This window comes from Erythrolamprus reginae, chromosome Z, assembly GCF_031021105.1.
Source record: "Erythrolamprus reginae isolate rEryReg1 chromosome Z, rEryReg1.hap1, whole genome shotgun sequence".
In the NCBI taxonomy this organism is placed as follows: Eukaryota; Metazoa; Chordata; class Lepidosauria; order Squamata; family Dipsadidae; genus Erythrolamprus; species Erythrolamprus reginae.
Genome location: NC_091963.1, coordinates 56,740,393 through 56,754,080, shown reverse-complemented (window position 1 = coordinate 56,754,080; position 13,688 = coordinate 56,740,393). Strand labels below are relative to the sequence as shown.

Below are 13,688 nucleotides of genomic sequence, written 5' to 3'. Positions count from 1 at the left end.
AGCAGACGTGGCCGCGCTACGTGTTGAATGACCCGTCAGTCCCAATGGCGGGGTCTGGTTTCTAGCCTTGTAAGCCTCCGTGATACACTCCTTGAGCCATCTACTAATAGATTTGGAGGATAGTCCAAGTCCCATCTTATGAGGCGAGAATGATATGAACAATTGCTCAGATTTTCTGAATGTCTCCGTACGCCTGATGTAGATTTTCAGGGCTCGCCTGACGTCTATTTTGTGCCATCGCAACTCCGATGGGTGGTTCCCACGAGTACAGAAATCAGGCAGGATCAACTCTTGCTTCCTATGAAAGGTAGAGTTTACCTTTGGTATAAAAGTGGGATCCAGTCTTAGTACAACCCTATCAGGGTAAAAGATACAGAGGTCCTGTCTGACTGATAAGGCCGCTATCTCTGACACTCTGCGTGCGGAGGTAATTGCGACCAGAAAGGCTGTCTTAATGGATAACAGACGGAGAGAAATGGACCTCAACGGCTCAAAAGGAGGCTTTGTCAATGCTTTGAGTACTAACGAAAGGTCCCATGACGGAAACCTCCGAACTGGCGGGCTATGTTTATTTGTAGCTCCTCGAAGAAAGTCTCTTACCCACGGGTGAAAGGCCAAGGAGCGTGCCTCTGGAACTTGTATCATAGTGGCAAGAGCTGCCACCTGTCTTTTTAAGGTGTTAGGGGCTAACCCACGGTCTATTCCTTGTTGTAGGAACTCCAACACCGTAATAACTGATGACTCCCTCGGATTCAGATGATGTTGTTCACAGAACCTACAGAACGCCTGCCAAGTTGCTTGGTATATTCTTGACGTCGAAGGGCGACGTGCTGCCTGTATTGTATCAATGACCTTCTCTGGTAGTTTTTGTAGCCTCAGCCTGCTCCTCTCAAGTGCCACACGGTTAGATGTAGCCACTGGGGATCCGGATGTTGTAGGTTCCCCTGGCTGAGGGCGATGATCCGATCCGGAATCCTCCACGGTGTTGACACCGACAGTGCCACGAGGTCGGAGAACCAAGGGCGTCGAGGCCAGTGCGGTGCCACCAATAGCACCTCCGCTCTCTCCTCCAATATCTTCTCCACCACCCTGGGAAGGAGACTGGTGGGAGGAAAGGCATAAAGTAGACCCGGTGGCCAAGGGGAAAGAAGGGCATTGGTCCCTTCCGCCTCTGGCTCCGGAAACCGTGCGTAGAACCTGGGAAGCTGGGTATTCCGCTGGGTTGCAAACAGATCCACTGATGGCATGCCGAATCTGTGTGTCAGCTGTTGGAAGATGTCGGGATCCAATCTCCACTCTGATGGATCTAGGATGGTCCTGCTCAGCCAGTCCGCCTGCGTGTTGCTGGTGCCGGCAATATGTTCGGCCGACAATGATGCCAAGTTGTTCTCGGCCCAATTGAAGAGACGGCTGGCTTCTGTCATGAGACGTTGTGACTTCGTGCCCCCCTGATGATTTAGGTGGGCCCTGGTCGCAACATTGTCTGTCAGGACTCGCACGTGTCTGTCCTGCACTAGTGGAGTGAACGCTTGAAGGGCCAAAAACACTGCTTTTAACTCGAGGAAATTGATGTTGACCGGCTCCAAGTCCCTGATTGACCAGAGGCCTTGGGCCATGTGGTGTCCGATGTGAGCGCCCCACCCAAAAAGGCTGGCGTCTGTCGTAAGGGTTACTGGACTTTGGAGTCGGAAGGGGGAACCCTTGCTTAAGGCTGGTGATGTCCACCATCTCAAGGATTCTCTGATTGTCCTTGGAACCCGGACCTTCTTGTTGCAGTGGCTCCTCCTGGCTCTCTGTGCTGGGAGCAAAAACCACTGTAGATCCCGGATGTGGTGTCTTGCCCAGGGAACGATGCCTATGGCTGACACCAAGGTCCCCAGGATTTTGGATAGCAACGCCAGGGAAACTCTCCTGTTGTGTCGGAGGCTGGAGATCAGTTGTCGTATTGTGCGTTGTCTCTCCGGAGACAGAGATACCGTGGTTGATAGGGTATCTATAACTGCTCCTAGATGAAGTAATCTGGTGGAGGGAGACAGGTGACTTTTTTCCATATTGATTGTGAAACCGTGAGATTCCAGTGATTGCACTGTCCTGTCTAAGTCTTCCCTGGCTCCCGATGGGGACCTGGACAACACGATTATGTCGTCCAGGTAGGCCATCAGTCGGACTGATTTCTGGCGTAGGTCTGCCGTCAAAATGTCCAACAGTTTTGTGAAGGTTCGTGGGGCCGAGGAAAGGCCAAATGGCATGGCCCTGTACTGAAAATGCTTCCCCTCGGCGCAGAAGCGGAGGAACCGCCGATGACTTGGATGTATGGGCACATGGAGGTACGCTTCCTTGAGGTCTATTGATGTTAAGAGATCGTGGGAGCGTATGGAAGCTATAATTGTCTGTAAGGAGTGCATTCGAAACCTCCTGTACTTTATGAAAATGTTCAGTTGCTTCAAGTTTAGTATGAGCCGGCAGCCTCCTGAGGCCTTGGGTACTATAAAGATCACTGAATAGAACCCCTTGCCCTCTTCCTGTCGGGGCACCGGCTCTATAGCGTGAATGTCCAATAAATGCTTTATCTCCTCTCGGAGTTGTAGTCTCTTTTGTGAGTCCCGTATTACGGGGCAATGAAGGAATCGTGATGGTGGAGGCTGGATAAATTCCAGCCGAAGTCCCTGCGAAACGGTGGCCAAGGCCCATTTGTCGGATGACGTGCGATGCCAGGAGAGACTGTAATGCTGGAGTTTCCCTCCTATTGGCATCCCGGCTGAGTCACTTGGAGCGACGAAAACCTCTCTGGTTACCTCCTCGAAAGGGCCGTCTTGATTGCTGGTAACCTCGGGGTCTGTCCTGGAAAGAGCCCCGGTCGGACCGAAAGGATGGTTGATTGTATTGGCTGTATTGGCCCTGACCAAAGGATCTTTGGGCCTGTCCCGCACCTGTGTTGGCTTCCCAACGAGGATTCTGGCGCCTCGTGTATGGTGTAGCCCTGCGGTCTTGCCTCCTATTCGCCCTGGGGAGCACTTTCTTTTTGTCCCTGTCCTCAATGAGGACCTTCTCCAAACTCTCCCCGAAGAGCATGGATCCCTGAAAGGGGCTTGAAGCCAACCTCCACTTTGATTTTAAGTCTGCAGGCCAATTCCTCAGCCAGAGAAGCCGTCGTGACGACATAGTGGTTGCCATGCTTCTAGCCGAGAACTTCGCCGCATGAAGGGTGGCGTCTGCTGAGAACTCCGCTGCCGCACGCAGCTTGCTCAGGTCCTGCCGGAGTCTTCCGTCCTCAGGCCCGAGCCTGGCCTGCATTTCCTGCAGCCACATGATGGAAGCTCTGTTGATGAATGAAGCTGCTGCAGCCGCTCTGAACCCCCAGCCGGACACCTGATGCGCCTTTCTCAGCAATATCTCCGCCTTTCTGTCCTCTGGCCTCAGGCTGTCGCCAGTTTCCGAGGGCACCAGCGCACTAGAAACCAGGGTCACCACCGGCTGGTCAATTGGCGGGAACTCCAGGAGCTTTTCGACTTCTTCGTCGAAGGTGTAAAACTTCCGCTCAATGTTTGAAGGCCCTTGCGCAGCCGCTGGGTGCTGCCAAGGCCGCTTGGCTCCCTCCACAAATATGTGGGAGGCTGGGAAGTGTTCAGTCTCGGGCTGGGCTTCCTTGAGGAGAGCCTCTGAAGTCTTTGTCGTGTCAGTAGGATCAGTTGCCTTAGGCACGGCTGCAAGGTTCATTACTTGCTTGGCCTTACAAAGCAAGGTCCTGAATAATGCCGGTTTGAATAGTCCCACCGTTGGTGGTGGTTCAGGCACTGTCTCGTCCTCTGACCAATCATATTCCCTGTCACTCTCCTCAAATTGTGGTTCCTCCAGCATTGACCCTACGCCAGAAGGGGGCGGTGCTGACCAAGGATTTCTTTCTGGAGCCTGTTGGGGGGGCCTAGTGCTTTGTTGTGCCCCCGTAGCAATGCCCTGTGAGTACACGTTGGCGATGATTTCCTGGAGATCAGGAGTCATCTGTTGCCATGGGCCTGATGGACCTCGTAAGCCAGCAGCTGTGGGAGTAAACGTAGCTGAAGGCCCTTGCAGGCTTCTGACTGAATGACTTGCAGACCCCGGTCTGTGCCAAGAAGTGCCAGGGGATGGCATGGCCTGAGGTATAGGTATAAAATGTCTATCAGGCGACCAGTCCCCTGTTGGCATGATCCCAGTGGCCCCCAAGGGAGATTGGGTGGTCAACTGTTCAGGGGTCATCTGCTGCCGCTGTGTAAGGGGCAATCCAGAGGGAGAGGGCTGTAGGGCCGCTTCCAATTTTTTTTCCCAGGGCCTTTATGCGCTTTTCCGCTTCCTTTAATGAGGAGCTGGAAGATTGGGAGGCCTTAGTCTTCTCCTTTGCCTTCCCTTTGCCCTTCTCCTTGGCAGCGGGGGAGCTGCTTTTGTCAGCCCCGGCTTGCTCTGCCATTTTACTCACAGTTAAATGAAGACACAGTAAAGTTTTTTGGCTCCACGCCCTTGCCGCTCGCAAAAAATGGCGCCTCGGCTATTTCTCCACTGGCGCATGCGCACTGGAGCCTCCTGGCTCACTTGCGTGCTTTGCCGCCAAGATCGCCGTTTTCGCGCCGATAAAGCAAGATGGCGGCGCCCATGACCTCCGCGGTCTTTCCGGGCTCCCGCTTCGCGCCCCTGCCACCATTGGCGGTCTCCGCCAGGGAGGTAACCCTGGCTATCGCCTCTGCTGTCCGCGCAGCCTGGTGGTCTCAGCGGTCGCGCTGTTTGTAGCAGCGGCAACGGCGGCGGTATCGGCGGCTCGCTCTCCCGGCGGCGGCTTCGGCGGCGGCTTTTCCCGGCCGCCGAACAGCTGATCGCTCCATCGGCGCGCCTCGCCGGCTTCGGGGAGCGATTTCAAGCCTCCCAGTGGGGGGGGCGGACCCCCCCACCTTCGGCCTGCAGCCTTAGTGTGGCCTCGGAGGCCAGGGACCCCAGGCTGGATGCTCCTCTGCGGGGTGTTCCCTCGGGGGGAATACAAAACCCCTGAGGAGTATCGTTGGGGGTGCTGCCCGCGGAGGGCAGGAACCCCTTGTTGTTCCTTGCTGTTCCTGTGCTGCTATCCGTGCCTGAAAGACAAAGCAGAACATTAAACAGGTCACAACAATTATTCAACATTTATCAAACTATTTTAAACAATTTTAAACAATTTTAAACAATTTATCAGCTTTAATTAGCTTAAGCTCAAACTCAGTAAGTCTCTACACTTAGACTGAGTTTTTAAAACTGAGCTCATGGGGGATACAAGGGGGCGGTACCTAATTAATATGTAAATAATTAACTCAGTCTCTACCAATAAGATTGGTTAACTACCCATGTTGGACTCTCCTTCCAGCTGCAGTGGAGAATAGTGTATATAGAATAGAATAGAATGAAGAATTAACAGAACAGAGATTGAAATAGAGATTGGAATAGAGCAAAGTGGAACAGAATAATAGAATAGAATAAAGAATGAATCCCATTCAAAGTATGCCTTCGTTTCGTTTTCAATCCCACCCACCACCTCCCACTTTAAACGGCACACTGACTCACCAGGATTCCCCGCGCCTCCCCTTACTCATCATCATTCTCAGCCAGCTCTCAAGGAATCTCAAAAGGCTGGTGAAGCAGCACCGTTTTGTCCATAACAAGTGTGGGGGAGGGCTCAAAAGTAGTCCCAAGGACATCTCTCCTCGCACATCCCCACTGCAGACAAAGGCAGGCAGGCAGGTGCAAAATCCCATTGGGACACGTGCACACACCAGTGACCCAGAGCTGCAAACACATTCCCATTTTACTACCTGTTGTGAGTACTCCTTGTCCACCAGATTCTGAGGAGGATGAACCAGGCCCCTCTGGATACCCTGGGCCAGAGGGATTGCCAGCTGATGTAGAGAATGAGTGAGGGAGAAAGTGACCTGAATGAACCCGAGGAACCACTAGAGGGGGCGGATATGACAATGGGGGAGTGATCCCAGTCAGAGGATGAGGAAGACATTAGAGGGGATAGTCAGTGGACAGACCCTCGCTATAGGAGATTTCTTGGAAGGTAAGGAGTTACATAAGTGCACTAGAGTGCCTTCCATCCCCTGTTCTATAGTTTCTCCTATATCTCGTATATCTTCTCTACTATATCCTCTATAACCTTCATTGTGTATTATTGTGTATTGGACAAAATTAATAAATAAAATAATAATAATAAAAGGTACTAGCTTACAGCCTTAGTCTCTTTGAGGTTTGATGTCATTTCCAGGCAGTATAAAGGCAAAGGGTTTTGGGCAATTGGGTGTGGGGTTTCAATGCCGCTCAATGGAAGAGGATTGTAGAGTGGGGAGTGAACAAGGCTTCAAAACCATGAATTCTGCCTCAATAAAAGACATTATTTTGCTCGGGATCTCAGTGAGCTGAATCATATGCTTAAATGATAAATGGACTTGTTATATAAGAAATTCCAATTAGTCTGAGTTTGGCGCCTTTCCCACACTGTATTGATGCTTAGCTTCGGAGAGAGAAAGAAACTCCCTTTTCCTTGCCATTCAGATCTGCTTGTCACTGTGTGTGCTTTTATCAATAAAGAGTTTGATTTTACCATGAAATAAGGGTCTTTTGAGTCAGTGAATTCATTCCAAGGGCAGTGTGCGCAATGTGGCCCTTATTGGGTAGGAACTTGATGCTGATATACACACACATACAGCATTAGCACCACCCCACCACCACTACCCCCCCCCCCCCCCACCGGCAGGGCAAGCTATAGTATACAAACAGGGAGCAAATCTATATCAGTTTAATATGCTGGATGGGGTTTGTAGATATTGAAATTCAACCTCTGCAAATAAAAATTGAATGGGTTATTAACGTGTAGTGAATCAGGCATTGCACCACTACTTAGTTTTCCTAGTGTTCTTCAATTCATCTTCATTCAATAGCTTTCCAATTGTTATTCTGTTATTACATAATGCTGCGCTAAATATAAAAATACTAAAGGCAGGGTATAAATAAATAAATAAATAAATAAATAAATGAATGAATATGTGTTGATAGCAATCAAATAATGAATCAAATGATCTGGCAATGATCTAGATATGGAAATTATTATTCTTTCACATTACTCCCCTTGATAATGGGAACATGACCTTCATATAATGAGTATCTGAGCTCGTCCTTTATACATACCCCAAATAAGACACAATTTTGAATTTGGATAGCTCCTCATAAAGCACTTGCACACCTTGATCTGTGATCTGGTTCACGCTTACCCTAAAGTAAAAGAAAGATGTGATAAAGTAGCTGGTTCACAACACCATATATATTGATGTTTAATTCTTTTAATTCAAAGAAGCATCAGCAGATTTAGCTTTCTTTATAATACTATCAATGTTTGAAAATAGAACAAAATGGCTCTTTCTTTTCTCCTTCACTAACTGAAGCAATTTATCCATAAATAAGTAAAATAATCTCTAAAAAACACCTGATTATAATTCCTACAAGTAATATTTTAAGGATTCTTGATTCAAAGGACAATTTTATCAGCACTGTGTAGATGAGAGGGCAAAAAAAGAAAGGATGAAGAGTCTGCTTCCTAATTCTTTCAAGGAAAAGTAGCTTCTTTCCTTATACAGTAGTACCTCGACATACGAGTTTAATTCGTTCTGGACCTGGGGTCGTAAGTCGATCAACTCGTATCTCGAACAACTGTTCCCCATAGGAATCAATGGAAAAGCAATTAATGCGTGCAAGCCAAAAAATCAGAAACCTGCCGCCACCACCGAAGGAGGCTTGAGCCTCCCGATCCTCCCCGCCCCTTTGCCATGCATGTCATCCTGCATGCCTGTCAATCTTGTGTGCGCTGCAGAACGGGACGAGCCGGCGATGCACCCCCGCCTCCCCCACCCTGGCTGCAGGCCGTCCGTGCCACTGCTCCGCTCGGTCGGCGGTCCCAGAGAGGCAGGAGCCGAGTGCTGGCCAGCTTTTTGTCCCCCGCAGCCGCCGCCTGCGAGCGCTCTGCCAGGCGGCTCCCCACACTCCGTGCCTCCTTTGTCTCTGGGTCTGCGGAGGGAGGGAGGGAAGCAGAGCGAGGCGGCAGGCGAGGCGACCGCCTCTCCGCTCACCAAGCACCACGGGGAAGGAGGAAGAGAGAAGCAGGCAGGCAGCAGCCGCTTTCCTGCTTCCCTTCCTTCCTTCCCAACCGGTCTCTCGAGGGCAGCGGCGGCGGGTTCCCGGCCTCGGAGCTAGCAGGGGGTCCGGCTCCCGCCGCTGATTCAGTTGCGAAGCGGCGCTGGGTGAAAGAGGGAGGGCGGGCAGCGGCGGAAGGCGAGAGGCACTGGGCAACGGCTTCCGAAGCGGCGCTGGGCAAAAGAGGGCGGGCGGGCAGCGGCGGAAGGCGAGAGGCGCCTCTCGCCTTCCGCCGTTGCCCGCCCGCCCTCTTTAGCCCAGCGCCGCTTTGGAAGCCGCTGCCCAGCGCCTCTCGCCTTCCGCCATTGCCCGCCCGCCCTCTTTAGCCCAGCGCCGCTTCGGAAGCCGCTGCCCACGCCTCTCGCCTTCCGCCGCTGCCCGCCCACCCTCTTTCACCCAGCGCCGCTTCAGAAGCCGCCGGACGCCGTCAGGGCGGCGCAGTGCTTCGCAACTGCATCAGCGGCAGGAGCCGGACCCCCTGCTAGATCCGAGGCCGGGAACCCGCCGCCGCTGCCCTCGAGAGGCCGGTTGGGAAGGAAGGAAGGGAAGCAGGAAAGCGGCTGCTGCCCGCCTGCTTCTCTCTTCCTCCTTCCCTGTGGTGCTTGGCGAGCGGAGGCGGTCGCTTCGCCTGCCGCCTCGCTCTGCTTCCCTCCCTCCCTCCGCAGTCCCAGAGAAAAAGGAGGCACGGAGCATGGGGAGCCGCCTGGCAGAGCGCTCGCAGGCGGCGGCGATGGCAGGGGACAAAAAGCTGGCCAGCACCCGGCTCCTGCCTCTGTGGGACCGATGACAGAGCGGAGCAGCGGCGTGGACGGCCCGCAGCCAGGGTGGGGGAGGCGGGGTGCGCATCGCCGGCTCATCCCGTTCTGCGGCGCACAAAAGATTGACAGGCATGCAGAATGACAGGCGAGCAGGAGGACCTTCCTAACTCCCTCCCCCCCAGCCGAAAACTCAAAGGCGGTCTACCGCCGACCGCTTGAGTCAGGAGGCAGGCAGGGCGAAGTGCGTGGAGGGGAAGGATGCTCCGATTTCCTGGGCGGGGGCGGTGAGCGCTCGGAAGGGGCACAGCCCGGAGCGAGACTTGGCCTCAGCTCATATCCCGAATTTCAGCTCGGGAGTAGAACAGAAATGTCTCTCCCCTCCTAGCTCGTATCTCGAAATGCTCGTATGTAGAGCAGCTCATATGTTGAGGTACTACTGTATCAGTTCCTATTAGATCACAGTGTTACTGTACCTGAGTACTGCCAGATGGCTAAAGCAAGGTTGCAGCTGCTTAATCCCATAATCATTGATGTTGTTATTGTCCAGATCAAGGGCCAAGCGTTTCTGGAAATGATGCATAACAAAGGAGATGGCACTGCAGTCAGCAGAGTACGCATTGCAGTAAGTCAGCTTGATGTAGTTGGCACGCATGCATTTGGCAACCCCTTTACCAACTTTCTCACTCTGTGTCTCATAGATGCATCTCAGCATCCAAACAAAGTTTGGCATTACTTGCACCTGTTTGTATTCTTTCAGCCTTGCCCGAGAGAGACCCTTCAGATGAGACTTCATGCTTTCAAAAAAATAGGCAAGAAGAATCCGCCTTTTCTTCTTGATTGTACTCAGAGGAATCATATGCCTCAGGAGTTTCTGTCTTGCCTTGGAAAGCAAGCCACACAAGAAGAGATTAGTAAAATGAAAATGCTCTTTATTTTGGAAAGGATCCCCACCTTTTGGGTGGTAATTTTTGGACCAGGAAAGAGGTAAGCAGGAAGACAGAGTAGTGTCTTGCATGGAGCATTCAGCAAAGAACTGCAACAAATCCCTGGCCCCCACTTTCTCATCTGTTACCAGATAAAAAGCTGCAAAAAATGACTGCAAGGTCAAGTGCAGGAATTCATAGCAAGATTGGTCTACAGTATCTTCATAATTAGGAACTGTCCTGAGAAAACCTAAATGTAAATCCTGCTCAGGGAGATCACTAAGGACCTCCTCTTGGTCAAAAACAAAGAGAGATTTCTGCATCCCCATGTAGGCTATTTTACTCAGTGCAAACAATTTCTCTTTATTGGACTTGTATGTTTCTTCTTGGCTTCTGTTGTTCTTCTTTAGCAAATTTGTCTTTTGAGTACGATTAAGATGGACTTCAGTCATGAGCAAGAATACGTCTGTTAGAGTGACAGTGAAGTCTGGAAGCTCATGGCTATCAAATGCAGAGTGGAAATGTTCAAAGCATTTGAAGATAATCCAGCAAAATAATGGCACCAAACACAAACTGCTTAGATTTGGGTTAGCTTCCAGTTGATTTAGAAGCAAAGTGCGACATCCTTCATCTTTGAAGAACATTTTAGTATAATCTTTCAGGTTACTACTGGAAAATCCTCGGAGATGTACTTTCTTCCGGACAATGTTTTTATCGATTTCTATCCCTGTCCTGGCTGTCAGAATTTTTCTAGATCCATTCAAAAGTTTTCCACTGAGGAGGCCCATCAGAAGAGCAAGTGGGTGCATAGCTTCAGTGGGAGAGCAGATTTCAGGAATACTACTGAGATCAAAATCAGAATGAATTTCATCAAATCCATCAAATGTAAACAAGATAGTATGAGGAAATTTTACAATGAAGTTGAAAACCTCCTCTTGATCCTGATCTGGGAAACAGTTATACTTGAAGAGAAGATCCTTTAAACAAAAGGCTTCTCCTTGCTTGAAGCAGCTGAACATTCGGCATCGGAAACGAAAGAAGAATTTGACCCCTACATCAAAGGCATTCTTGGACCAGAGATTTTGCATCTTTTGCAGTAACATGGACTTTCCAATCCCAGCATCCCCAAAGATATAGATGGTCTCTCCATTTTCATTGATCAGACCAAAACTATCTGTAAGTAGATCTTCTAAAGCATCCACCTTACTGAGTTTCTCATTTTTATGATTGAGAAACTCCATAATGTTGGCAGAATATATTTCTTCAAGCAATATGTCTTCTTTTTGGGCATATGACATGACGAACTTTGTTTCTCGGCCCAATTCATCTTTAAGTTTCTGCTGGTATCTGCTGACTAAAGATAAAGCTGAGTATTATTAAATGAATTTTAATGCAGTTCACCTAACAGAAAGATTTCTAGGAGTCATTTTAAAAAGATTATATCATTTTAAATAGATCATATCTATACTACTAATAGATATGATCTATTTAAATTGTGTTCTATTCTTTCATATTTCTCTGGAATATGTAAGAATTTTCAAAGCAGATATGGAATCTCTCAAGGAACCGGCACTCCCCTCAAAAAATAATAGTAAAACACACATATACTCATAAACACCAAGTATTTAGATCAGATACAACTTCTCTTTACACATATAGAATTCCTCTACAGAAATATATTGCTGTAAATGTATGCCAGGAAATTGATGTCCTCTCCGATACACAAAGTGTAATTTCATATGTATTGTCATACATTACATACCCTAAATGCACATTAATTTTATGGCTCTCTTTTTAAAGATTTTATAAATTGTTTTTGGAAAACGATATTATTGCATATGTGCAATTGTATATGTATTTATTGTAGGCATTTGTGTTTATGCACAGTTATAGATTACAATATTTATATTTCCTTTTAGTAGTATTATTCAATTTTATGCCAACTTTCTAAAGCTTAATCTTTGAATAACAATTCTTTTGATATTTTATGAAAGTGTATTAGATTTAAACATCATTTCCCTTAGATTAGCATATTTCCAATTTGCAATTTGTCACAAGATTACTTTACTCTGAACCCAATTCAATAATAAACAATATTAAAATAACTATTATATAAAATTATATACATTTTTCACTAACCTTGTCCAGTGGGCTCTCACCTAAATTGTAAATGGTTATAATGCCTATCATTTTGTTTTTGACAAGTGGTTACAAAGAATTCAATACAGATAGTATTTATGGTTCATTTAGTGACTATTCAAAGTTACAATAGCACCGAAAAAATATATTTATGACCATTTTTCACAACCAATTTGGATGCTTGGAAACTGATTCATATTTATGACACTTGCAGTGCCCCAGGATCATGTGAATATTTTTTGTGACCTTGTGAAAAGCAATGTCAATGGGGGAAACCAAATCAACTTAACTACTATGTAACAACTACAGTGATTGCACTTTGTCTCCTTTCCCCCATTTCTATGGCATGTATTATATAAAAAGATCTTTGACCTCCAGAAATTAGCATTTTGTAATTATGTTCTTATTTATATGATACTGAAATATATACAGGTTCCCCGTGATATTCCTCTTCAGGACAAGTAACACAATGTAATGCACAGAAGAGGAGTGAATAACAACTGGTAAGTCAATAAATTACAGAAAAAAGAGGACAGCTGATATTGTTTAGAAGCATTGCAGACGAGCGGTAGCACCATGGAGTCCAGTTAATTTCTTAAAGCCAGGAAGCTCTACTGGGCAGAAAGTTATACTGTAGGGGTGATGAAGACAGAGGGGATGCTTTAGTGGTCAAGAGGAGAGAACAGTCCCCTCGTTTTACCCCCAAAAGCCCTTTTAACCAACAGAAGAGAAGATGGACATTATGGCTGAACCAAAGCTGTGAGAGCTGAGAAGGGAAGAGAAAAAAGAAAAAAATCCTGTAACACTGCATGAGTAAGAACTAACTTTTGCCGTGGACTTCCCCTAAAAAACACCCCCTTTGGAAAGTGGGACTAAACTGAGATGAATAGCAGTGATTAAGACCTGGAGCTACTGTAAGATTTGGAAAAGAAAGAAAAGGAAATTGTAGACAGAAGTAACTTTAAATGTAAAGCATAGAATGGATTGGTTAGTTTTTAGCAACTTAATGTCAGAATTCCAGATAGCATCTGAACTTAAATCAGAGTCCAAGTCAAAGTATTCCTCAAAGTTCCAATTCCTTGCCAGAACCATTCTGGCCCCTACAGTGGAAAATCCGAATCTGAGCTTCCAAAGTTTCCCACCCAGTTGAAAGTTTCCTTGCCCCCCATCCCCACCCCAAACTTGTTACATTGCCTATGCAGGTTGTGCCAGCGGCCAGTTAGGTCCCACAGAGTCAGCCTTCTTCAGGTCCCATCAGCCAAACAATGCCGACTGGCGGGGCCTAGGGGAAGGGCCTTCTCTATGGCAGCTCTCTCCAAAAATTTGCCCTACCCCCATTCTCCTGGCCTTCCAAAAGGTCTTAAAAACACACCTCCGTCAACAGGCCTGGGGCTATTGAACATTGGCATCTTGCTTCGCCTGATAATATGAGAGTATGATTGTGATGGACAAATGTGGTTGACAGGTTTTTAATGCTAATGGGTTTTAGAATTTGATTTTATCTTTGGGTTTCTTATAGGTTGTATTTTTATATTTGCTTTTACTTTTTAAGCGTCCCTGAGTCCACTGGAGGCGGGTGGCCTAGAAATACAAATAATAATAATAAAAAAAACCAAACCAAACTCTTCCTTCTGCTTCCGCCCAGGTGGTGGACAAAGAATGACCTTGAACCTCTCGAAAGAATGCTTTC

General features: G+C 47.9%; 1 protein-coding gene across 13 annotated transcripts in view; it reads right to left on the bottom strand.

The window, feature by feature from the left end:
• Positions 1 to 13,688, bottom strand: part of NOD1 (nucleotide binding oligomerization domain containing 1) — a 217,983-nt gene that overhangs the window by 103,797 nt on the left and 100,498 nt on the right. For all 13 annotated transcript variants that reach the window (XR_011556771.1, XM_070726925.1, XM_070726919.1 and 10 more), the window contains 2 exons: positions 9,410 to 11,213; positions 7,180 to 7,263 (listed from right to left, as the gene is read on the bottom strand). Coding sequence is in view for 12 of the 13 variants with exons in the window: in XM_070726925.1 (XP_070583026.1) it covers positions 7,180 to 7,263; positions 9,410 to 11,213 (1,888 nt within the window). In the remaining variant the exon portion in view is untranslated. The remainder of the gene's footprint in view (positions 1 to 7,179; positions 7,264 to 9,409; positions 11,214 to 13,688) is intronic.